The sequence below is a fragment of the Bos indicus genome, chromosome 14 (genome assembly GCF_029378745.1).
Source record: "Bos indicus isolate NIAB-ARS_2022 breed Sahiwal x Tharparkar chromosome 14, NIAB-ARS_B.indTharparkar_mat_pri_1.0, whole genome shotgun sequence".
NCBI lineage: Eukaryota > Metazoa > Chordata > Mammalia > Artiodactyla > Bovidae > Bos > Bos indicus.
This window is the reverse complement of record NC_091773.1, coordinates 38,494,683-38,521,955: the sequence shown is the minus strand read 5'-3', so window position 1 is coordinate 38,521,955 and position 27,273 is coordinate 38,494,683. Positions and strand designations below refer to the sequence as shown.

General features: G+C 38.5%; 1 protein-coding gene across 2 annotated transcripts in view; it reads right to left on the bottom strand.

The window, feature by feature from the left end:
* PI15 (peptidase inhibitor 15) overlaps positions 1 to 26,271 on the bottom strand; it is a 36,702-nt gene extending 10,431 nt beyond the window's left edge. Inside the window, exons 1-3 of one of the 2 annotated variants that reach the window (XM_070802729.1) lie at positions 26,077 to 26,271; positions 25,206 to 25,545; positions 53 to 171 (exon numbers count right to left, since the gene is read on the bottom strand). In XM_070802729.1, coding sequence (XP_070658830.1) covers positions 53 to 171; positions 25,206 to 25,478 — 392 coding nt within the window. In that variant the 5' untranslated portion in view covers positions 25,479 to 25,545; positions 26,077 to 26,271. The remainder of the gene's footprint in view (positions 1 to 52; positions 172 to 25,205; positions 25,546 to 26,076) is intronic. The other variant, XM_070802728.1, reaches the window with a different exon arrangement.
* Between the last annotated feature and the right edge of the window lie 1,002 nt (positions 26,272 to 27,273).

Sequence of the window (27,273 nt, the reverse complement as noted above, 5' to 3'; positions counted from 1 at the left end):
AGTTATCAATAAAGTTATCTGGATAAACAGTATCAGTGAAACTATTTCTTACCTTCCAGTTCGTACAGATAGATTTTGACCCAAAAATCTCAATAGGTAAGAAGGTCCATGGTCCCAAATGCAGGTAGCTGCCCAAGCCTCTGCAGACTTTGCAAGATTTTCATCCCAAACCTGTGTAAGGGAAAAAAAAAAAAAAAAAAACCTTCAGCTTACTGAGTTTGCTAGTAACAAACAAAAAGAGGCAAGAAAGAATCTACCATTTCCTAAAGTTCTTCCTCTTCTACTTCCTGACTAAAAGAAAGCAAGATTAGACCATTGTTATTTAAAGTTCTACAATACAGTATGGTTATTCCTCAAAAATCTTTATTGTTTTAACACTGTCATCTAGACCCGAAGTCCAGACATCAATTTTAGTAAAGGATAGGTTAAGTAAAATATCGTGTCTAGATGTAACTTGGAGACAACTCCTACTGACCACTAAAGTTTGAATCTACCAGCATCAAATGATTTCCCTGGAGTTTATTCAGAGCTATTAATATATCTCAAAAATTAATATGATCAAATTTATTCAAATAATGAACCAAAACTGACAATGTAAAATATTATAACTTTTATTGAGATATAATTGATATGTAACAATATATGCTTCAAATGTACAACTTAATGATTTTTATATATGTATATATTGTGAAATTATCATCACAAGAAGTCTAATTAACATTCATCACCACACACAGTTCAAATTTTTTTTCTTGTGAAGAGAACTTTTAAATTCTATTTTTTAGCAACATTCAAATATATAATACAGTACTATACATATAGTCACCATGCTGTATATTACATCCCCAGGAATTATTTTATAACTGCAAGTTTGTACCTTTCAGCCACCCCCAACCTCATCTCCGACAACCACCTATCTGTTCTCTAGATCTATGAATTCAGTGTTGTTTTTGTTGTTGTTGTTTTTAGATTTCACATTTATGTGACATCATATGTTGTCTTTTTCTGATTTATTTCACTTAGCATAATGCCTTTAAGTTCCATCGATGCTGTCACAATGGCAAGATTTCCTTGTTTCTTATAGCTGAATAATATTCCACTTATCCACTTATCTGTTGATGATAATTTAAGCTGCTTCTATGTATTGGCTATTGTAAACAGTGCCACTATGAACATGGGGGTGAATGTATCCTTTTGAGTTAGTATTTTAGTTTCCTTCAGATGAATACCTAGAAGTAGAATTGCTATATCTTATGTCCAACCTAGACAGCATATTAAAAAGCAGAGAGATTACTTTGCCAACAAAGGTCTGTCTAGTCAGGGCTATGGTTTTTCCTGTGGTCATGTATGGATGTGAGAGTTGGACTGTGAAGAAGGCTGAGCGCCGAAGAATTGATGCTTTTGAACTGTGGTGTTGGAGAAGACTCTTGAGAGTCTCTTGGACTGCAAGGAGATCCAACCAGTCCATTCTGAAGGAGATCAGCCCTGGGATTTCTTTGGAAGGAATGATGCTAAAGCTGAAACTCCAGTACTTTGGCCACCTCATGCGAAGTGTTGACTCATTGGAAAAGACCCTGATGCTGGGAGGGATTGGGGGCAGGAGGAGAAAGGGACAACAGAGGATGAGATGGCTGGATGGCATCACTGACTCGATGGACGTGAGTCTGAGTGAACTCCGGGAGTTGGTGATGGACAGGGAAGCCTGGCGTGCTGCAATTCATGGGGTCACAAAGAGTCAGACATGACTGAGCGACTGATCTGATCTGATCTGATAGTAGTTCTATTTTTATTTTGGGGGAGACATTCTATACTGTTTTCCACAGTGTTGGCACCAATTTCCATTTCCATCTACAGTGTACGAGACTCCCTTTCTCCATATCCGCTCCAACATTTTTTATGTCTTGAGTCTTTGACAATAGCCATCCTAACAGGTATGAGATGATGTCTCATTGTAGTTTGGATTTGCATTTATGCCAATTTTTAAAGGTCAAACTACATCTAAGTATAATATGATATAATTTGATATGTTGTGTCATTTGAATATTTTATATTAATAATAATATTAGAATTGTCATGAACTGGAAACATAGATGTATTTAATATAACAATGTATTTAACTGAAAGGAAATTAATTTAGTGACTTTGAAATAAAATCGGAAAAACAACAACTGGTGAACCCTTCAAGAGACACTTTCATCCTAGGAAACCATGACACCCACCCTCAAAAAAGATTTGTTAGTTCAAAAATTGTCTTAAATTAGAAAAATGAAGTTATGTTACATAAATCTATCTAGAATTATACTAAAATATATTCACTCACAAAGTTACGTAAATCAGAACTATCGAGAAAGGATCTTGAGTAATTCTATGGTGACAGTGGCCACATCTCCACTGTCTATGTAGAAAGAAAGATCATTCAGAAACAACTTTCTTTTAATTATCTAGACTATAATCTTCCCATTTGAGGATTAAGTTAAATATGGCAAGATATCACATAATACCCTTTTAATACTTTGGCTACCTAATGGGAAGAGCCAACTCATTTGAAAAGATGCTGATGTTGGGAAAGATTGAGGGGAGGAGGAGAAGAGGGCAACAAAGGATGACATGATTGGATGGCATCATCGACTCAACGGATATGAGATTGAGCAAACTCTGAGAGATAGTGAAGGACAGGGAATCTTGGTGTGCTGCTATTCATTGGGTGGCAAAGAGTCAGACATGACTTAGTGACTGAAAAACAACCTTTTAATAGATGAGTAATCAATGTTACAGAGTACCTGAAGAACTATGGATAGAGGTTCGTGACATTATACTGGAGGCAGTGATCAAGACCATCCCCAAGAAAAAGAAATGCAAAAAGGCAAAATGGCTGCCTGAGGAGGCCTTACAAATAGGTGTGAAAAGAAGAGAAGCAAAAAACACAGGAGAAACGGAAAGATATACCTGTTTGAATGCAGAGTTCCAACAAATAGCAAGGAGAGATAAGAAAGCCTTCCTCAGTAATCAGTGCAAAGAAATAGAGGAAAACAATAGAATGGGAAAGACTAGAGATCTCTTCAAGAAAATTAGAGATACCAAGGGAAAATTTTATGCAAAGATGGGCTCAATAAAGGACAGAAATGGTATGGACCTAACAGAAGCAAAAGATACTAAGAAGAGGTGGCAAGAATACACAGAAGAAGTACAAAAAAGATCTTCACGACCCAGATAATCATGATGGTGTGATCACTCACCTAGAGTCAGATATCCTGGAATGTGATGTCAAGTGGGCCTTAGGAAGCATCACTACAAACAAAGCTAGTGGAGGTGATGGAATTCCAGTTGAGCTATTTCAAATCCTAAAAGATGATGCTGTGAAAGTGCTGCACTCAATACGCCGGCAAATTTGGAAAACTCAGCAGTGGCCACAGGACTGGAAAAGGTCAGTTTTCATTCCAATCCCAAAGAAAGGCAATGCCAAAGAATGCTCAAACTACCACACAATTACACTCATCTCACATGCTAGTAAAGTAATGTTCAAAATTCTCCAAGCCAGGCTTCAGCAATACGTGAACCGTGAACTTCCTGATGTTCAAGCTAGTTTTAAAAAAGGCAGAGAAACCAGAGATCAAATTGCCAACATTAGCTGGATCATGGAAAAAGCAAGAGAGTTCCAGAAAAACATCTATTTCTGCTTTCTTGACTATGCCAAAGCCTTTGACTGTGTAGATCACAGCAAACTGTGGAAAATTCTTCAAGAGATGGGAATACCAGACCACCTGACCTGCCTCTTGAGAAATCTGTATGCAGGTCAGGAAGCAACAGTTAGAACTGGACATGGAACAACAGACTGGTTGCAAATCGGGAAAAGAGTACATCAAGGCTGTATACTGTCACCCTGCTTATTTAACTTATATGCAGAGTACATCAGGAGAAACACTGGGCTGGAAGAAGCACAAGCTGGAATCAGGATTGCCAGGAGAAATATCAATAACCTCAGATATGCAGATGACACAACCCCTATGGCAGAAAGTGAAGAAGAACTAAAGAGCCTCTTGATGAAAGTGAAAGAGGAGAGTGGAAAAGTTGGCTTAAAGCTCAACATTCAGAAAACTAAGATCATGGCATCTAGTTCCATCACTTCGTGGCAAATAGATGGGGGAAAAGTGGAAACAGTGTCAGACTTTATTTGTCTGGGCTCCAAAATCACTGCAGATGGTGACTGCAGCCATGAAATTAAAAGATGCATACCCTTTGGAAGGAAAGTTATGTCCAACCTAGACAGCATATTAAAAAGCAGAGAGATTACTTTGCCAACAAAGGTCTGTCTAGTCAAGGCTATGGTTTTTCCAGTAGTCATTTATGGATGTGAGAGTTGGACTATAAAGAAAGCTGAGCACTGAAGAATTGATGCTTTTGAACTGTGGTGTTGGAGAAGACTCTTGAGAGTCCCTTGGACTGCAAGGAGATCCAACCAGTCCATTCTAAAGGAGATCAGTCCTGAGTGTTCATTGGAAGGACTGATGTTGAAGCTGAAATTCCAGTACTTTGGCCACCTGATGTGAAGAACTGACTCATTGGAAAAGACCCTGATGCTAGGAAAGATTGAAGGCAGGAGAAGGGAACGACAAAGGATGAGATGGTTGGATAGTATCACCAACTCAATAGACATGAGTTTGGGTAGACTCCCAGAGTTCGTGATGAACAGGGAGCCCTGGCATGCTGTAGTCCATAGGGTCACAAAGAGCTGGACACGACTGAGTGACTGAACTGAACTGAATCAATGTTAAGGGCTCCCTAGGTGGTTTGGTGCTAAAGAATCTGCCAACGCAGGAAATGTAGGTTCAATCCCTGGGTCAGGAAGATCCCCTGGAAAAGTAAATGTCAACCCAATCCCACATTGTTGCCTGGGAAATCCTAAGGACAGAGAAGCCCGACAGGCTACAGTCCATGAGGTTGCAAAAGAATTGGACACAACTTAGTGACTAAACACATACATACAATCTATGTTAAATATGGTATATTAAATGGAACATGTTCATTCTATAATATTTTAATAAAAAGTTAGTGTCTGTTTCTTAATGTACTTTGTTTTTCTTTGATATAACATTCTTTTACAATTACGAAAAATATTTTGTATTATGTTTTTCATTGTTATTTAGCTCTGTAAATTATTATAAGGACCTTGATGCTGGAAAAGATTGAAGGCAGGAGAAGGGGACGACAGAGGATGAGATAGTTGGATGGCATCACCGACACAATGGACATGAGTTTGAGCAGGCTCCAGGAGTTGGTGATGGACAGGGAAGCCTGGTATGCTGCAGTTCATGGGGTCACAAAGAGTTGGACATGACTGAGCAACTGAAGTGAACTGAACTGAACTGATAAATTATTACTTCAAATTTCTTTGTTTTATCTGCAAAAATCTCCACAAAATATCAATAATATAAAATAAATTTACATTGAAAATCATCGTATTCTAGGACTGAAATTAACTTTTAAAAGTATTTTGTTTCTCTAATAAAGGATTTGAGTATTTATTCTTCTGATATTTTTAATGAAATATGAATTTATAAAATGTGGATTACAGTTCATCAAAATGCAAAATAGCATATTTACCTCACAAATGAATTTTAAATGGAATAGCATCAACAAATTATGTCCCATGAACTAATTATAATGACTCTGGGGGAAAAAAACACATCTAAGTATTGTTTACACATTGCAGTATAGTGCACTCAGAATAATAACTGCCAAAAACACAATTTTTCTGTGTTTTTATACAGTCATTTGAGAAATAACCTTTCTTACAGTCTTTCTTTTTAAAGATTTTTTTTTTCATGTGGACAATTTTTTTGTAGTCTTTATTGAATTTGTTGTAATATTGCTTCTGTTTTATGTTGGGATTTTTCTGGCCTTGAGTCATGTGGAAGCTTAACTCCCTGAGAGAGACTGAACCCATGCCCCCCTATAGTGTGGAAGGTGAAGTCTTAACCACTGGACTGCCAGGGAAGTCCCTTTCTTATAGCCTTGTCTAAAATATCAGGACTGCATAGAACAAATAATACTGAAAAAGAAAATATTCTGCATTCTAAGTCTACTGTTAAGACCATCTGCAACTGAGGACATATCAGTTATTCTGTCTCCCAGTTATAGACATATAACTGTCTCCCAGTTAACTCATCTATAAACAAGGAGAGTAGATGAAGCCATCTCTACAGTCTCTTTCCTCTTCAGCATCTTACGATTTAATATACCTGAGTAGCCCCGGCATCAGGACCAAGAAGATCTATTATATTGGCTTATGAATTGTTCAGTTCTAGCCTTTTGCACACCACAGACAGAATAAAGCTAGATTCTTTACAAAATAATTTAAAATATTTAAGGTAGTGAACAAATTTAATTTAGCATATAATAATTCTATGTGCTTACTTCACATACTTAAAATGTATTGTGTATATCAAAGAGATAAACCAAAGAGTTCATGCCTCAAAAATATCTTACATGAGCACCACTTTAAAATTATTATAAAGGATTCTAATAGGAAGATCATGTATTTGGCATTACTGATGCCTACATTTTTATATGTTTCTATGTACAGATATCATAATTAAAATTTTTGAGATGATAGTTGTGAGGGAAGAGGGATAACCATGTTTTTTCATGTTTGCTTTTAGGGAACTGATGGGAGGGATTTCTGTCTGCCCCTAAAGGAAGATGCTGGAGAGCCTGGCAGACTGGCCAGGTCCCACACAGAAAATGGGGTCACTTTGCCTTCACATGGGAGATCAATCATCTTTCTGAGGCCCACTGCAGAGATGCCCACTTCTCACATTCATCCTGTAGAGAAATGAAGATCCAGGTCTTCAACTTAGGAACTATTTATCTACTGTATTTTGCTGTCTCTTTGTCCATTGGTTACAACTCCCAGGAGAATATGGGTAAGCAATGTATCCCTTCAATCTACATTGTCACTTAAATTTATTAATATGATGAGAGGTCTTTGAGTTTTGAAAACAGCAAATCAAGATAGCCTCTTTCCTATCCAGAGGCTCTAAACTGTGATTAATGTTGTCAGTTTAATCACGTGAAAGAATTCTAACAACTTACAAGTTTCAGGAATGAAGTTATAATCACCTAAGCATTTGAGTAATATGTACATTTCTGGATGCTAAATGGGTAATCAATCTGCTGAATTTCATTAAGCATCTGTGATATTTATTTGAAATAATTTTAGTATCATACCCTATAAATTTGCAAAAGAAAAAAGGCCACAAATGTGCACTTTTTTAACATTCTATGAAATAACTAGCAAATATGCAACATGTGATTATCAGGTGTTAAACTAAACACCTGATATTTATTTAGCTTTTATGGAGCCAGCCTCAAATTCTGTATTTCTAGGTCTTGTCCCTCTGAAAGTGAATGTGTCAGTCTCTTGGCATTGTCTGACTCTTGGTGACCCATGGACTGTAGACCACCAGGCTCCTCTGTCCATGGAATTCTCCAGGCAAGAATACTGAAGTGGGTTGCCATGCCCCTCCTCCAGAGGATCTTCCTGACCCAGGGATTAAACTTGGGTCTCCCACATTGCAGACATTTTCTTTAACATCTGTGCCACAAGGGGAGCCCTTTGTTCCTCTACATGGATAAAATAATGTCATAGATAACTGAGTTGCCAACACTTAAACTCTTATCTTGCCTTCTAAAAATGAGGCAAAAATTAAGAAAATTATGCATGGAGACACAAAAATATTTACAGGAGCTAGTAGAAGTTAGATATTATGATTAAATAATTCACAAAGTAAAGATGGTTTGAAACGGTGTCAGAGCATGCACAAGCCTGTATATACGGGCACTACTGCCCTGCATGGCTTTCTTCCATTCTTTGTGTTACAAACTATTTAGTTGGTCAGCTTGTAAATTGATTGATATAGCTTTGAACTAAAATGTTTACCATAAGCTACTGTGCTTATAAATAAATTTAGCACCTTGTCTGTGGAAACCACATAGTCTGATTAAGCCATGAGAGACATCCAGAATTCAAATTGATGTTATTTAATTGCTAGAAGAGTGTGGCTCCAAGAGATAGGAGAGACAGGAAAAGAATGCAGATCCTTATCAGTCCAGGGGTCTTCAGAGCTTGGGTCAAAGAAATAAAAAATTGAGTCAAAGAGTGTCTCAACATGACACACTAACTTTCATAAATAGAAGAATTAGAGAATGATATGATCCAGCCCAAAGATGGGGTCATTTTATAAGCCATTTCCTTAAGTTTTGGTACTCATGACACAGTGGCCACCAGGACATCCAAAGCTCCCTCCTTAAACCCCAGTCATTATTGCTGTACAATAAGAAATGTAGACCAACTGAAAGACAACCCTAAAAATTACTTCAGAATGTATACCCAGCATTGTTAGAGATGGCATACTGGTTTGTTTTTTTTTTTCAAGTGGGTAACATATTTTAATTCCAAGCATAAGAATTAAATGTAGAAGCATTTGAAAGAGTTAAATATAAGTTGCTAAAAAGAATAACTATTTCTGGGTAAGGAATCTATACATATTTGATATTATTTATAGTGGTTAAAAGAATGTGGCAACAGGTTGTTAAAGCAACTAGTTAGCCTTGTAATTGCAATATAAAATGCATTCATGAATAATTATTTATATTTGTGGTTTTAAGTTAAAAATTGTAAGACTATCTTGATATAATTTTTAAACAGTATTGCAAAATTTAGAACTTAAAAGTCACTGAATGTCTTAGCCTCTTAAGACTTTTAAATATATGGAAATGATTTTCAATAAACCAAGTGAAATACTAAAGGTCAAATATGTTAAATCTATAAATGTAACTTAAAATTTAAATTAATTAGATTTGTAAATAGTAACAAACATTAAACAAGTGTGGTTGCCAAAACTTGCTAGATTTATGCATAGAACAAAAATATGTATAAGTGAGGCTAAAGTAGAAAACCATAAATATTAAATTTGAAAATGACCTCTTAAAAAATCTACTCTGCACATGGCAACCATCTTCAAAGACATAAAATACTAAAAATAAAAATACCACACTGAATTTTTGAAGACATATTTCTAAATCAGTTATTGTCAAGGATACTATGATAGCAACACTGGAAACAGTATGGCATGTCCTACAGATACTTGTTTTCTTGGACTTTTAAGCAGTCATTTCTCATATATTTAGATAAAACATAAAGGCAGTTTAGATAGACAAGCTTTTGGTGTTTAAAAATATTCAACTGGGGTTCTTTGTTCTTTTCCTGGGTTAGATTGGGAAAGGAGAGATGACTTACAGAAGTGAGGAAGAGCCATTGAAAAGATATTAAGTGATGAAAAAATTATTTCCCCTGAGGGCAGCCAAAAGCTTTTAAAAAACACTTCATGGGCATGGTTGTGGTTCTGTTTTGAATTGATGGGTTTATTCCCCTTAGGTGGAAATGCTTGTGAGGTGGCCAATGAAGGAAACTGAGACCCAGTGTTAAGAATGAGCCTTGGTTAACCTGGAGGGGGTGGAGTGGGCAGAGGAAGAGAAAAGGCTTTCACATGGGGAATTTTTGGCACTAGTTAGATTAATTAAATGCTATTAAACTGATTGAACTTTAAAAGAGAAGTAGTTAAAGGAACTTGATTTAAAAAAAATTCCCTCAAGCCTCAAAAATGAATACAGATATGGGATGGCATTATAACATAAAATATCAAAGTGGGGTCCTGAGTGTTTTTTAAGTGTTTAAACAAGGATAACAAGGACTTTCCTCAGATAAGATGAGTGCTCCCTTTCACATAGGTTGGGAAGGTAAATTTCTATAAAGAGATGATGTAAAAGTATACTTTTTTAGAAGAACTCTGAGGCAATCATTGGCAGCAGCATAAATTTCTTAAAAACTAACAAAAAAGGCCTTTTCTTGACCCCTCTCCATCTTCATATTCCAATGTATCATTCCTCTTATTCCTCTTACAATGAAATTTCTTGAGTGTTGTCTTAACAGAGAATTCTCGATTTTTGCTCTTCCACACTCAAGCCCACACCCGCAGGCAGGTTTCCCTCTGTGTCCACTCTACTCAAACTGATCTCATCGATATCATCAATGGTCATTCCCCAGTCACCATCTTATTTGGTTAACCAGCAGCTTTTAGAGTATCTAACCACCTGCTCCTTCTGGACTCACATCCATTCCTTGGTTTCATGACCCCACACTTGCCTTGTTTTTCTCTGACTGCTGTGTCTCCATATCTTTGCTGCTTCTTCCTCATCTCCCTAACCTCTACATGCTGAAGGATTCCCAGGGCTCAAGCCATGTCCCTCTCTGTCTCGCTCTCTGTCTCTGTCTCTCTCCACCTCTCTTCCCTGTTTCATCTACACTCACTGCTTAGCTAATCACATCCAGTCTCATGCATTGAAATACTGTTTATAAGCTAGTGGTATTATTCCATATTATATCTTTATCCTTCTCCACTAAATTCCAAGCTAATCTACCCACTTTAAATCTTTACTTAACAAGTCCAAAATTGAGTTCCAATATTCTCAATCCTATCCCTACTCTCTACTCCCTAAACAACACAGGCAGTCTTCCTCCCATCAGTGAATGGTGTAACCCTATTTCTTCCAGTTCAGGGGTCACCAAATCTGAACCACTGCGTGCTTATATATTATCTATGCTGTTTCTGTGTTATAGTGGCAGCATAGACCACAAGGCCTACAAAGTTAAACATATTTATCTTCCAGTCCTTTACAGAAAAAGTTTACCAACTGCTGTTATAGTTGCTCAGGCCAAAAAATCCATAGCTGTCTTTACTCTTTGTTTGCTTAATAATCTTTATATGCTCTGTCAGCAAATCTTGTTGATCTTACCATCAAGATCCTGTCTATCCAGATTATACCCACTGATTATCACCATTATTGGCACCACCTTGAGTGAAGTCACCATCATTTTGTTATCTGAATTATTGAAAAAGACTCCTAGCTCAGAGAATGTTTCATACACATAAAGCCTTAATATATAAATTAATGAAGGCATGGATAAAATAAAAACATTCAGAATTTGAGGTAAGACTACTTAAACAGGATTGGTGATTAGGAAATAAAGGAAAGAATTTTTCAGTGCTTTAATTTATGCATGGCTCAATCTATACTTCAGTCAAGTGCTTTGAAAATGCCAAAGTGCTGTTTAAATGTAATCAACCTCAATGATTGGTTTCAGGGTTGTTCCAGTAATGAAAATGAGTAAAGAAATATTGGGTATAAGATGAAAAAGTACAACTGTTGCTTGATGTCTGGACAATTATTTGAAAGACAGAGACACTTGGAAATGAGTGAATTTTCCTATACCCAAACATGCTATTCTTTTTAACCGAATGCTGACACGTAGAGGGAGGGAATAATGGCTGTAAATGTTGCAACTTTCCAGGATAATGTAGAAATCCTGATGTGTATGTGAAATGTACCCACCTCTGTGCTGCGCTTAGTCACTAAGTTGTGTTCAACTCTGGGATCCCATGGACTGTTGCCCGACAGGCTCCTCTGTCCGTGGGGATTTTCCAGGCAAGAATAATGGAGTGGGTTGCCATGTCCTCCTCCAGGAGACCTTTCCAACCAGGGATTAAACCCAGGCCTCCCACATTGCAGGTGGATTCTTGTTCCCAAATAGCTTTTTAAAATGTAAAATTCTCTACAGTTCAACACTTGCAGAGCAAGTTAAACATGACTACTAATTGGAATGGTTGATGGGCCTGTAGTTTGTGAACTCCAATGGGAATTATCATTGTCACCAACACACTTCTGTAGATAAGTGATCTTAGTACACATGAATGGTGGCAAGAAACAATGACCTTGGAGATACCTTGGCCCCAAACCTCCTTATACCAAACTTCCCAGATGGGGATGCTGTGTTTTAATCAACAGTGGAAAATGTAAGAAATGCAAATTTCCAGATCAACCAATAGTATTAGTTGCTCAGTCATGTCCAACTCTTTGCAACTTCATGGACTGTAGCCCACCAGGCTCCTCTGTCCATGGGATTTCCCAGGCAAGAATACTGGAGTGGGTTGCCATTTCCTTTTCCAGGGAATCTTCCCAACCCAGGGAATAAAACCAGATCTCCCACACTGCAGGCAGACACTGTACCGTCTGAGCCAAAATTCATTGATCTAGGCAGCTAGTAATTGAGTATATATTGGGATGCACCGGGTAATGTGAATTGAACAGTCAGCAAGACTGATATGGACTCTGCCTTATAGTTTAGGGAAGAGATAGGCAAGTTAAAGAATTACTTGTTTAGCTTCTAAGTTGTGTCCAACTCTTTGCAACCCCATGGACTATAGCCTGCCAGGCTCCTCTGTCCGTGGAATTCTCTAGGCAAGAATACTAGAGTGGGTTGCCATTTCCTATTCCAGGGGATCTTCCCGACCCAGAGATTGAATCTACATCTCCTGCGTCTCCTGCATTGGCAGACAGATTCTTTACCACTAAGCCACCTGGGAAGCCCTGCCAAACAAATAAGTGAAAAATCATAAATTACAATACATTATATAAATTAATTAGTATGTAATATAATACATTACCCATTATCTATATGCAATGTATGTTATAAAGCCACTTCCAAAAAACGTGCTACTTAAAAGTCTGCTTCTTTAGAAGCATCCTTAGTCAATCATGTATATTCCCAAATAAGTGTCATTCCACACTGCAGACATCTGTAGCTCACCCACAATGACCACAGGATGTCTTATGAAAATGAGTGCTGAGTGAGTATTCAAGTGAAATTTTGTGATAATATAGAAATTATCACTGGAATAATTCTTTCTTATTCTTCTAGTATATAGTCTCTTGATAAATAAATGGATATTTGAGCCACAAAATATTTTTCTCAGCTCAGTTTTATGTCCTAAATCATAATCTCAGATATTTTCTCTCACCTGGGAAATCACTCCAGGGCCTCCAATGGAAACTTTTTGAGAAAGCAGATCCCCAGCCCAATCCTGGACCCAGTGAATCAACATTTCAAGTTGGAGACTTTGAATGTGTGCTTACAAAGTTGTTCTGTGTTCTTCCGGTTAGAAATGATAGTTTAAAGCTTATTCAGTGAAGTGCCATTCTGATTGCAGAGGACTTTGGGCCTCCCCTCTTCTATCTCACTCCTACTCACCACACCCTGCTCCTGCACCCCCATACACACACCACAGAAGAGGTTTGGGAAAAGGGGGGCATTTCTAGAAGTTAGTTTTCACTTAAAAGGACTTAGAACAGTGTCCTTCCTCTCTTTGCAACCCCATGGACTATACAGTCCATGGAATTCTCCAGGCCAGAATACTAGAGTGGATAGCCTTTCCCTTCTCCAGGGGATCTTCCCAACCCAGGGATCGAACCCAGGTCTTCTGCATTGCAGGTGGACTCTTTACCAACTGAGCCACAAGGGAAGCTCAAGAATACTGGAGTGAGTAGCCTATCCCTTCTCCAGCAGATCTTCCTCATCCAGGAATCGAACTGGGGTCTCTCACACTGCAGGTGGATTCTTTACCAACTGAGCTATGAGGGAAGCCCTCCTTCCTCTCAGCTCTTGTACATTATTGATCCAAGAGTTGATAAAAAATAAACATAGCCTTTCATCAGGAAAATGACTGGTTGTCACTGATACTGACTGCTAAGCTCTGTGAGGCGGTTTGCTCTGTACCTTCGTGAAAGACAGAATTACGAATGAGAGAGGTAATTAAATCATCCTGTTTGCTGCTATGCAAATAAGACAACATCATTCATTCTGAGCATGACAGTTCCAGGAGGAGGGAACATAGTCTGTGGTGACACGGATATGAACAGAGAGAACAGATGAGGCTCATGCGGCTTATTCGGAAATCGGAGGGAACTCTAAATGCCTTTACTAAATGATATATCAGAAGTGACACACACGTAACATTCTAAGAACCCGAAATCTTAGAGAAAGAACAGATAAAAAATTTTAAAGGTAAGGCGATCCTTTTCCATGATAATAATGTTGACTCTGTATTTAAAATACACATTTGATCTATAAGCAGTTTGGTTCATGAGGATATGAGATGACTCAGCAGGAGCATGTTCTACCTCATCTGCCAGCCTAATGTGAAAGGATGCAGCCACAGAAGTAGAATGAATGAAGACTAACTTGTCATCGCTACTCTGTGCAGGTCGGGTCATGTCACTTCTATGCACCTCATTGCCAGAAAAGCACACAACATTGTAAAGCAACTATACTCCAATAAAAACTAATTTAAAAAGAAGTAAACAAAAAGAAAGTCACCCGTCATGAAAAAGGCCAACTATTTATTCAGACATGTTTATTATGCAAATAGATACATCCCTTACAGAAAAAATAGAGAACACACATGTTGGAACCCAACCAAGGACAACAGCCTAGTAAAAGGCATTCCTTGCTCAGAGCCAAGCTGCTCGCAGACCCCAAGATGATCTAACTGGCAGCATTCCTGTGTGTATGTGTAACATAAAGGGTGGAGGGGAGCGGGGGAGACTTGATTTTCCATTTCCTTAATGGCACAACTTCTTACCTTTTCCAGGATTTTCAAAAGGCAAATATCTTTATGCCGCCTTCCCGATGCTGGCCATACTCTGGGTGAAAGAGGTAGTGTGTATAGGTATTTAGCACAAAAAGGCTGGAGGGTTAGAAAGAGCTGGGTGATTGGGGGTCAAGGTCTAATGCATGGATGCTCATAGCCTTCAAAGACTTGAAACAGTATCATAATACAGACTTTTCCTATGTGGCTGCCAAGGTTAGAAAGAGTACAGGAAGCAAGATTTGATTCCACATGAAGAAATACTTTCTAATATTCAGTGATGTCCTCAGATAAAATGCATGTGGAGACATTCCCAAGCCAGTGGGCTCAAGAGCAGGAGATGAACACATGGAGGGGAGTGTGCACTGTATAGTCTCTTAAAGCATGGGCTTTGCCGTCAGACAGAACTGCGCTCTCATCATTTTGATTTACTTGCTCTGTGACCTTGGGGAAGCTACTTAACGCTGTCCAAACTTCAAATTTCCTGTCTCTAAATAAAGAAAATTGTTCCCATTTCACAAGACTGCTGTGAAGGTTAGGCGAGATAGTGACTAAGAAGAATTTAGCACAGTTTTAGCAGGGCAGGTTGTACAGAATGGTAAATATTATTGTCGGAAGATCAGACACTGGAAGAGTTGTGGTCTGTGAGCTAGAAAGCTGCCTAAAATGGGAGACAAGGTGAGGTGCATTTTCAATCGCGATATCTGGCAGCCTGAAGTTTAAGAGACATGAAACCTTAAATTTAGCAAGCAATCAGATAAGGTGAAAACAGATAAACCCTGAAGCAACTAACTAATCAGAAACAGAATTGTGTATAGATAATAAGGACCTTGCTTCCAGGAAAATAACATCAAACAGTGGAAGATAAGAATTATAGAACGTTTCAGAGTTTTAAAATATAATAACTCCCTTCCTTAAATCCCCCTTTAACATATGATTTATCTTTAAATTTGAAGACCACTTACTGATGGATTCTAGCAATAGTCCTCCTTTTGCAGGAAGTTACTACCTACCAGCTATCATTTAATACTGTGCTTATATGCCAGGAAGACATTTTCATGTGCGGTTAATTTTTTTTTACCAACTCAGTGTTATAATCATCTAAAACCTGACTTCTTCACTGTTAAACTATCTTATGATACTCACATAAACCCTGTATCTTGCTATCGCCCACTTAGTCAGAAGAATTCAAATGCCTTTCCGCCTCCCTACTGCCTGCTGAAAACATGCTCTCCCTGGAATGCAGAGGCAGATTGGGTAGAATGCTCATATTTAATGAAATTATGAAATGTGAATTTGATGCACTTTGCAGGATAAAAAAAAAAAGATTGTGCCCTTAAGCAACATTTCTGGACTGTTTCAGTTGGGAGTATGTGATGTGAAATTTTAAGAGTCATGAAAAGTCTAGTCTAAACACACAACTTTGGGGGCATTCTTCCATATTTGTGTCAAAAAATATGCTTTTGGACGCTAAAATCTATCTGATTTTAGACACCATGGGTTACATGGATTGGAAACATTCAAATCATATCCCTCCAAACCTCAGTCCATGATGTATTCTATGCCAGACATTTCTCTTGACCACTTTAAACTGTTAGTCTTTATCTTCCCTGACCTCCTCCCACATCATTCTTTAGAAATTCTCATAGACAATTAAACATCTCAAGTATAACTATTTAATGGTCATTGACTGACTATTAAATCGTTTTCAGATACATTAAATTCAGCACACCAGACTAGTCAGACGAGTCAACTTCTATTTTTCTGAAGTCCTTTGATTAATTTTCCCCTGAAACCTTATGCTGAATAGGTCAGAAAGACTAGATGGACCTGGCGCTATGCAGCCCTCTGAAATAGATTTGGATTCATGTTGATTTAAGGCTCAGCACTGATTCTAAAAAATAAAATAAATAAATAAATAAAGATACATGAAACTTTCTTGCAAAAATTCTTGAGTAGATTCCCAGACATAAAATCATCCATCCATGCTGTCTCCATGACACTACCCTACCCCCATTATGTAAAGTGGTCCATTCTGATTACTAAAGCATAATTCCCATCCCAAATTCTTTGTTTTGAAAGAATGTTCCCTCCCACACACTAGCTACTATTTTCAACCTCTCTAGATGTGCACCCTGGATGACAAACCTCCAGCTACCTAATGACTCCCAGAAACCTGCACTTTGTTTTCTCCAGCTCAGGGAAACTTAATTGTCTTAGTCAAAAACAGAGGTATCCTCTGTGGCTGCCCCCCAATATAAATCCTCATGCTACTTCTTCATATAAATCCCTCACCCCTACTGATTCAAGGCCCAAATTCATTTTGTCCCTATGCCCTTAAGCATCACTAAGGCCAATTCTCCCTTCCCCAGGCGATTATAATGGTCTCTTGACTATGCTGTTACTTCTGCCTCTCTCCAATCCCTCTCTCAACCTAAAGCCAGAATGACCCTTCTGAAAGGCAAATTAATTCCCTAACTTAAAACCCTCAACCACTTGCCTTGATCTTAGAATAAAATTCAAATTTCTGCTTACCTTCCCAGCCCCATCAAATACCACTTTTTCTTTTATCCTCTATGTCCAAGCCACACTGAATTTTATCCTTCACTGTATGTGCACCTTCTCAGAGCACCCTTCCTCACCTACCACCCAATTCCCTTTTTCCCACTCCTGCCTGTACAACTTTTATTTATTTTCATATTTAATATTTGAAATCATTTCCTCTTGGAAGTCTTCCCTGCCTCTCTAGCCCAGTCCAAGTTTGGGCTAGGTATGTGCCTTGTGATCCCAAGTACCCTTTATTTATTCTACTTTAGCACTCAGCTCGCTGCTTTGCCCACTTGCTTGTCTGTTTTCACAGTACTTCCTATAAAAAAGTGCCTTTTTGCTCCCCATTGAATCCCTCAGCCTGTCAGGACTGAGTGATTCCTGCCCAGCAGACTGTGAGTCCTATACTTACACGCTCTTTACCTGGAATGCCCAGCAAAAATTAGAAGATGTCATTCAGTTGTTCCACACATTTTGACTGAGTGTTCTCTGTGAGACAGAAATGATTCTAGGTTCTACAAATAGTCAAAAGGCAAAAGGAGAAGGGAGCAGCAGAGGATGAGGTGTTTAGATAGAATCACCAACTCAATGGACATGAGCCTGAGCAAACCCCAGGAGGTAGTGAAGGGCAGAGGAGACTGGCATGCTATAGTCCATGGGGTCTCAAAGAGTCAGACACAACTTAGCGACTGAACACCACCAACGAATAGCAGAAATATAATAAAATTATTTCCTATACCATGGCATGTGGTCAAATATTATTTGCCACCAGAAAAAGCAATGTTGAGTACTAGGAAATATGGTCCACACATATATAGCCTATGTGTGATTCAAAGCTCTTCTAGCAAGCATGGTGGGGCTCTGAATCACAGCTTGATAACATTTTCACATTTGCACTTCTTGGAGCCTGTATTCAAAACAATCACAAACAAAAATGTCCTTGCCTTTAGCTGGCTACACAAGTGGAGAGCTGAACATTCATATGTAAGCAATACTAACTTAGAAATGCTACGCAACACGCACCTGGGGAGAAAATTCCTGTAAAATGTGCCTGGTCTCTGTTTGAAGCCAAGACACTTAAAAGGTTCTACATGTAGGAGAACAGGAATGTGGAGTTTCAAATGTGCTGGACAAATGCCTTCCTGTCAGCAGCCTTTCTCACTTCCCTGTTGGCTGGCAACATTCTCAGGAGGCTTTCTAGTGGTCAGAAAAGCACTCATTGGAAAAAAAAAAAATTGGTTAGATACATCAAGTTACTCATGTTTATAAAAGGGAAATTGAGTTATCCTTCCCAAATGAGAGGAAATGTGCCATCTAGTACAGTATATGATTTCATTTAAAAAAAAAAAAAAGATAAGGATAGACATCACAGATGTTTAGTCAACTATTGAATAAAGGGGAAAAAGTCATTTATATTATCTACATTTTCTTCCACATGAAGCCCAAATAAACAAAACTTGAGTTTTTCCTTATTCTCAAGACATAAATTACTGTAGGCCAATACTTTATTGTGCTGTTTCTGAGGACAGATTAATCTCTTCTCCATTCACTCGTTTGAGTCATGCTTTCTGTAACTTTACCACCTGCTGTGACTTGGAAACTAGTATTTTTCTCTTCTCCAGAAAAATATAGGAAGACTTACTCCCTTAGCTCTGCAAGTAATATTTGCAGGCACCAAACAAACAAAATTGGCCATATTATCAATTTAACAACTTTGGCTTCTTGAAATTACATTATGCATTTTTAGTTTTAAGGTTTTAGCTCATATCCATCATTATCTTCATGCTGTCCCCTACCTGTCTTTCCACCATTCTCTCATCTATGAAGTCTGCTATCACATGTGCCTATGAACTATTTCCATTAGCTGTTCATATCTGTCAAAGCATGTAGGTGTAGGTGTCTGGCTTCTCCTTTGTTGTTGTTTTAGTCACTAAGTGGTGTAGGATTCTTTTGCAACCCCATGGACTGTAGTCTGCCAGGCTCTTCTGTCCATGGGATTTCCCAAGCAAAAAGAATACTGGAGTGGGCTACCATCTCCTTCTCCAGGGGATTTTCCTGACCCAGGGATCGAACCTGTGTATCCTGCCTTAGCAGGTGAATTCTTTACCACTGAGCCACCAGGGAAGCCCAGCTCCTCCTTACCTTTGCTAAAAGAATGGCCCCACTGATTCAATCGTTGCTAATTCTTGGCCCATCTTCACAGCCAATCTAAACTCCCTCAATTGCCAGGTGCCACTTTTCTCTGCACCTTTGACCCGGATATAAAGCCTCCATGGCCTTCCTAATTGCTCTTGTATTAAGTGATCCTCAACCTGTTCTCAAAATCCTTGACAACATGGATAATGTGCTATGCTTTTCTCTCTTGGTGATTTTGTTCATGTACTGATTTACTTACTGTAACAGTCAATCCTGCCCCTTCCTGAGCATCTATTTTAAATACCCTTCCTCCAAAGAGCCTTTCATGATTTTGCAACTATGGATTACCTCCTCTTTCTGTGATTTCTCCATGGTATTTTGGTATTTGTCTGTACTGTTTTATTACACAGCAGTGTCTTACACGGGTGGCTCAGAGGTTAAAACGTCTGCCTGGAATGCGGGAGACCCAGGTTCGATCCCTGGGTCGGGAAGATCCCCTGGAGAAGGAAATGGCAACCCACTCCAGTACTCTTGCCTGGAGAATCCCATGGAGGGAGGAACCTGGTAGGCTACAGTCCATGGGGTCGCAAAGAGTCGGACACGACTGAGCGACTTCACTTTACTTCACTTCATATTGCGTCTTACAGTGTGCTTAGGGTTTTTTTTTCTCCCTGCTTGTTTCTCCTGTTTTGTTTACACTTTAAATACAAGGTTTTCTGTTATCTTTGGCTCTTATCCTCTCACAAAAGGACTTCACATTTTTAAAAATTCATTCAACTGACTTAAATTCAAGAAATATCCTACAAGTTTTACTTCATGTATGAGTCTTATAATCTTATTCTTTTAAGGATGACTCGTATTCTGAGAAACTAGTGTGGTTTGTGGTTTAGAGTCATAGTTTAAGTTGCCCTTAGGAAGAATGAAAAACAGCTGGTATCCAAGCAGCTCTGGAAATTTGTCAAGAAACTAATTGTAGAATAGAAGCCAAGAGTTTGACTTGCATATCTTAAACTCTATTATTTTTTAACAGGATACAGTGTTTGGAAAATTAAATATTTCTAAGTATGTGCTTTCCACTAAAATCATGGCCAATATACCCAAAGAAAATATTATACACTATAATATGAATGTCACCAATCTCATGTTCAAATTGTGTCCACTTAATTCACTCAAGCATATATGAACATAATCCAGTACTTGAAGAAGAAAAAAATCAGTTAATTTTAAGGGGATTTCTTTTTTCAAATTTTGAAAAACTTTTGTATTTTAGGTGCACAAGATAAAATATTATTATAAATGATGAGTGAACTCTAATTATAAATAATAATATCAAAATTGATCCATGTTAAACATATAACAATTCATAGGGATTTCAAATAAATTCACCAAATAATGCTTGATTACTGTTTGTACACAAGAAATTTCCTAAGAAAATAAAAGCTTAAAATTAGGAAGTTTGCAGGAAATATACAAATGACTATAAATTGGATCTGATTTTGATGAGAGCAGTATGATAGACATAATAGGTTACAGTGACTCAAAGGAGAGATCAAATGTGGCTGTGATTATAGGAAGTGTCAGTAAAGAACAAAACATTCTTAAAGAACACAGGAGATTTGGGTTTGATTCCTGGGTCAGTAAGATCCCCTGAAGAAGGAAATGGCAACCCACTCCAGTATTCTTGCCTGGGAAATCCCATGGACAGAGGAGCCTGGTAAGCTACAGTGTATGGGGTCGCAAAGAGGACACACCTGAGCACACACACACAAGAAGACAGTAGAAGGTGAGGAAATAGCATGGGGAAAGTTTTAGAAAAGTTGTGAATGAAGGTGATTTCAGGTCAGGCTGGTGCAATTAGAAAGAACCTTGAGCTGAAGAACATCCTCTGTGAGGGTCCCATGGTGCTATCATCCACCGAGGGGACAGTTTGAACACAGAGCTTGGAGCAACAGTGAGATAAGTATCCTCAGTTTCTGAGGCCTATATTTGAGGTTAGGAATGGAACTTACTTTCAAATTGTTCACAATCCAAAGCAATGTTAAACAAATTAAAAGTAGGTGTGTTCAACTGAGATTTGTATTTTTCACCTGACCTGGGGGTTAAAGTCGCTTGATGTGAGAGTTGGACTGTGAAGAAAGCTGAGCACCGAAGAATTGATGCTTTTGAACTGTGGTGTTGGAGAAGACTCTTGAGAGTCTCTTGGACTGCAAGGAGATCCAACCAGTCCATTTTTTCATTCTAAAGGAGATCAGTCCTGGGTGTTCTTTGGAAGGAATGATTCTAAAGCTGAAACTCCAGTACTTTGGCCCCCTCATGAGAAGAGTTGACTCACTGAAAAAGACCCTGATGCTGGGAGGGATTGGGGGCAGGAGGAGAAGGGGACGACAGAGGATGAGATGGCTGGATGGCATCACCGACTCAATGGACGTGAGTCTGAGTGAACTCCGGGAGTTGGTGATGGACAGGGAGGCCTGGCGTGCTGCGATTCATGGGGTCGCAAAGAGTCGGACATGACTGAGCGACTGAACTGAACTAGCTGAACTGAACATTCCTGCTCTGACCTCAAAGTTTTACTTCCCTCAAAGTTTCTCTGAGTCTGCCAGAGGGATCCAGTGAATTATTTCAGCTGGTCCATTTACTCATAGAGACTTTTGTTGTTATTTAGTTGCTAAGTCATGTCTGATTCTTTTGCGACTCCATGGACCAGGGTCCATGCTCCTCTGACCAGCCCACCAGGCTCCTCTGCTCATGGGATTTTCCAGGCAAGAATACTGGAGTGGGTTGCCATTTCCTTCTCCAGGGGATCTTCCCAACCCAAGGATCAAGCCCACGTCTCCTGTGTTGGCAGTGGATTCTTTAACCCTGAGCCACCTGGGAAGCCCCACAGAGACAGGAATTCACTAAACCGACCATGTTTTTCTAACTGAACTGATCTGCTCCCCTCCCGCCCACCTTAGAGGCTTTACTCAGGCTCTTCCCTCTGTCTGGAAGAGTCTTCCCTCATCTATCCATGTGGCTCCCTCCCTCCCCTTACTCTAGGACATTCTAAGGGCCTTCATGATTACACTATGAAATATCCAAACCTCAACCTGCTTTATTTTTCTTCATAAACTTATCACTTTCTGACATACTATGTAATTTGTTGATCTTGTTTATTGTCTGAATCCTCACCCAGGGGGCCAAGGAATATCTATTTTATTCACAAATTTATGCTGGGTGTTTAGAATAGTGTCTCACATATAGTAAATGCTCAATAAACAGTAACTGAGTAAATATATGTGTGATGAACTATATGGAGTATTTACATGACAACTTGAGACAATGTTACTTTATAGTATAGTACTATACTACTGTTTTTCATTCTTTACTAAGTGAAGAAGAAGTGGAAGTGTTAGATGTGTCTGACTCTTTGTACCCCTTTGGTAGACTATAGCCTACCAGGCTCCTCTGTCCATGGAATTCTTCAGGCAAGAATACTGGAGTGGGTTTCCATTCCCTTCTCCAGAAAATCTTCCCAGTCCAGGGATCAAACCTGGGTCTCCTGAATTGCAGGCAGATTCTTTACCATCTGAGGCACCAGGGGCACCCTTACTAAGTGGAGGAAGATTTATAAAGCATTTACCATACAACTAGCATTGTATCTGGTTCTTAAAAAATAAATCATATATAGTGGCTCCCATAGTTCAAAAGCAAATAATAAGAAAGGGATGTCAAGCAGAATACAAAAACTATATGATTTCAGCTAGCACCATAAAGGAAGAAACAGATATCCTAGCATCTCCAGCAGTTCCCCCAATGTAGTATTTGCTCAATCTAACAAATGGAAAGATGCCCCCCAATACAAGCATAGGCTTTGAAATTGCACAGACCTAAATTATAATTCCGGTGATACTATTCATTTTCCAAACCACCTTTGCCTAGTCATTAACTTTTCTGGGCCTAAATGATCTCATTTGTAAAATGAGGATCATAATCTTAACCTCATAGGGAGACTGTGAGCTATCAAATGAGATCATCTATGGAAACAATTAACCAAATCTTCGGCTTATAGAAGCAATTTAATAATTGCATGTGGAATCAATTTGTGATCAGTGGGGAAAAACATAACTGGAAAAATATGGCTTTTTAAAATGCATTTCCACTGTGTTGTACCCTACATATTATTCATGATCATCCCTCTTCCCTCCATATTATTGAAATAATAAATTACACTACATATTGATTGGCTATTATATAAATTGTTGTTCCCATTTTACAGAGAAGGAAGTTCAATCTTATGTATATTAAGCAACTTGCACAAGGCCACAAAACAAGCAGCATAGTTAGGATTTCAACCAAGATGAGTTTCTCTCCAAAGCCAGTTCATTTGTCTTGATCCTCACCCTAGTCTGCATAGTGATGTGATCACCATCAAGTAGTACTCCCTAAACCTGCAGTCTGGAGAGCGTACCTTTTTGAGCTTGCACAGAATCTTATGTATCATAAAATGTATGATGCTTGAAAACATGATTATTACTCTCCTTTCTGTATCTGGGCATCACTTCTAGAAACACCTGTTCAATGTGAGTAACTGCTCCTATTTTTAGATCTTGAACAGGTTTTCACTGGGCATGTTTCTCAGTAAGTTCACAGGCATGCATAAAAACTGATGTTTCTTGCACATTATTTTTCTGTAGGATCTAGTCTAATTGTCCTACCCCTCAGCTCATACATTCCCCATAATAACCCCTTGTGGCAGATAATACTTTTATCTTCATGTTAGAGATGATGAAAATAAAACAGAATTAGGTAATGAACTCATTCAACTTATAATTCCAGGACTGAGGTTTGAACCCAAGCATTTAAATTCCAGGCTCCACAGTCTTAATTATGAGACTGTACTGCCCCTCACACACAAGGAATGATATCTTCTTTTCCAGTTTCATTAAGAAATCCTAGAAAAATGCCTCTGAGTAAAGTCTGAATTGTACTTCTATGAACCATGACTCTCTTACATTTGGCAAGTCTTTATTTTTCTTGTGACAATGATATCTACAATTAAAAAGCTTAGTTAAATAAAAGAAAGAAATTTAAAAACTGACAGAAATCCCTAAATTTAGGTCAGCACTTATAAAAAGTGGTTAGTGATACCACCTCCCCCACCCCAGCTTAGAAATACCATATTGGTGGTCTTCATTGCCTTAAACAGGCTCCAAGCTGTGCTCTTGGGAGGTGCTGGAAGTTTAACCATAACCTTGTATAAATTCAAAACCAAATATTAAGAAACTTTAAAAAGACATCTACTCTTTTAATATCAACTTTAAAAAAAGTTACTTTCTAAGTAAAACAACTTAAACACAGAGAGCCTATTTTTTGTTTTGTTTTGTTTTGTTTTTAAGAGAGAGCAAAGAATGTGTTCAAGGCAAGTTGGAACAGTGCACAAATGTGCTGGCTTCACTGTTATCTGAACGACAAAGCATTAAATCACAGGGAGGAAAAAGTCAGCATGTTCTCTGAGAATACAAATAGATTAGTGTCAGAAGCAGCTTTGTCCAAGAAAGGGAAGAGACACCTACCCAGAAAATAAATCATGCACACAAAACCTATAATTTAAAAAAATTATTTTCAAGAAATATTTTAGTTGATAAATATGACTATTAGACCAACACAGCACAGAAAAAGTTCCCTGTGACTTTTTTTTTTTTAAGGAGGACCTTCCAAATGTGATCAGTCATCATACCCCACCCTTTATCTCTTTCTCATATAAGACCTGTTTCATCAAGGGTTATGGAACTCACACAAAAATATTAGATACTTTCCTTCCCTTTGAATTCTATGATAGAACAGTCTTTAATTTACCAGGCACTTCAGAACCTTCCCTAAGATAAAAGGTGCAAAAAACCCCATATCCTTTAACACACAAACTCTTTGGATCCTCTCAACATACACCTTAAACAAAGTGCCCTCCCTCAGAATTCAAAGAAAACACATTTCTCTTACCATATATTCCATGTTTGCTGCTGGTGGGAACACTTTGCCCCGAACTTGGTTATGATAATCAAGAATGGCGATCATGTCATTCTGCGAAATGTAGCGCTTCCGCCTGGTTTTGGGGATATCCGCAGAGTCTAGTTGTGCTTCCAGGGCTGCTTCAATATCAGTGAAATTATTGGTTGGCGGGGATGAGTCAGTGGAATTGAGTAAGACGACGGCACTGGCTTCACAGAGAAGGGAGAACAGGAGTGCACTGTTGACGGCAGAGATTGCTATCATTTTGAGAGGTGGAGAGGAAGAGGCCAGGAGTTTACTTTGCCTTAAAGCGGAAAAGTAGAGTTAGGGTCTATAAAGGAAAAAAAAAAAAAAAACACAACAACAACAATAGGGCCAGAGGGTATGAATTTACAAAATCAGTGCTTGATTTGACTGTCTTCAAAAAATCCAAACAAATGTTGAAGTCAAGCCTAGGAGACAACCTGTAGTGGTCTCTATACATTTTACTTGGTGTTATGAGGCAAACCCCTAAGAGGAACTTCCTCTAGCTAGAGAAAAATAAACAGCATGGCTACTCACCCTAAACTGAATGTGAGCCATTTACCCCAAATGCCTGAGTCACAGAATGCATTACTGCATATTTATTTTCAGAGGGAAAACTTAAGGAATTGAAACTCATCTTGAGAGTGAAAGGAAAACTGCATCACAGGTAATAACAGAGAATGTGCTGATAATGTCCCCCAAACATATATGGACACCCAGTAATAGAATAGATACAAAAAAAGTTATAATAACCCAATCTCACTTCTAAAAAAGTAAAAATGTGAGCTACTTTTAAAACAATGCATGCAAAATAAACTTGTTGAGCTAAATAGCTTACCTCTGCACAAAGCCAAAATGAATATAGTATTCTTCCAAAAATGTAAAGTTCTTTGCTAGGTTGTAGCATGAACTCTTGTGAGAGGAGTGTGTCTTATTACAAATCTCAGAGAGCAAAACTCTACAAGGTTTGAGTGCTGCTGGCTACAGGAGCAGCTAACAGCTTTTATATGTCACAGTCTGCAGCAGTCCAGAAAGGGCAGTCTTTCTTAGGGTCTCTCCTAGCCAAAATCAAAGGGGAGGGGTTTTGGATAGAAAAAACAGTGATTGGGTGGCAACCTTTTTATGTGGGTGGTGAGGAAATTGAGTCACACCCACAGCTTACCAAGTACAAACCATAAAAGACAAGCCTTTTTTTCTCTGGGCTTCCACCTTTTCTGAGTGGTTAATTTTCCTCATTTAATGCTTTCTAGTTCCTGGTTCCCATACAAAAAGGAGAAAAAAAAGGGGACTGTGAGTTCTTGAAAACACAGAAGGTTGAGTAACAAGCAGTACATTTCTTTTAAAAACAGTAAATGACATGGGAGCTGAAAAGAGCAAGCTGATATTAAATCAAAAGAACAGCTCACAGAGTTAATCTGGGTGGCCACAAATATGATTCAAAAGAGATGCCAGGCAAGTCGGTAGTAGCTAAACTATAGCATATGATATTAGGATAATAGATGCTCAAGTGGTTGTACTTTTCTGTCTCCATGTGGCTTCATTCCTCTAATTTATATATTTAGTCTCTCTCTATCTCTTTCTCTTGTTTCACTCTCTCTCCCTTTTTTCCTTTCTCTACAAAGTGAGGCAACAAATTACCTGCCTTTTATCTATCTTGTATATAATACAAAGAGAGACGCTCATGACAAATGACAGCAGCCAAGATAACATCTGTTTCAGGTTTAGAAGCATATAGTTGAAATTTTAAGCTAAGAGTAGCTTAGCTTCTCAGGAAACATATTGGAGGGCACAGCTTAGAGGCCATGAAGAATTTAAATGCAGCAGTAGCTGCTGCCAACAGTCAGTAGTGCCTTCTTAGAAAGATGCCATTGGAGCAAAATCTATGTCTGGCAAGACAAGAGCCAAGAATGTGACTATTAAGGCGATTTGTTTTAAAAAGACCCTCACAAATACCCTGTGTCATGATAACATTAACAAAATGTGGACCATTCAGTCCATGGCAACAGGAATCTTGTAAACCGCACATTATTCAGCT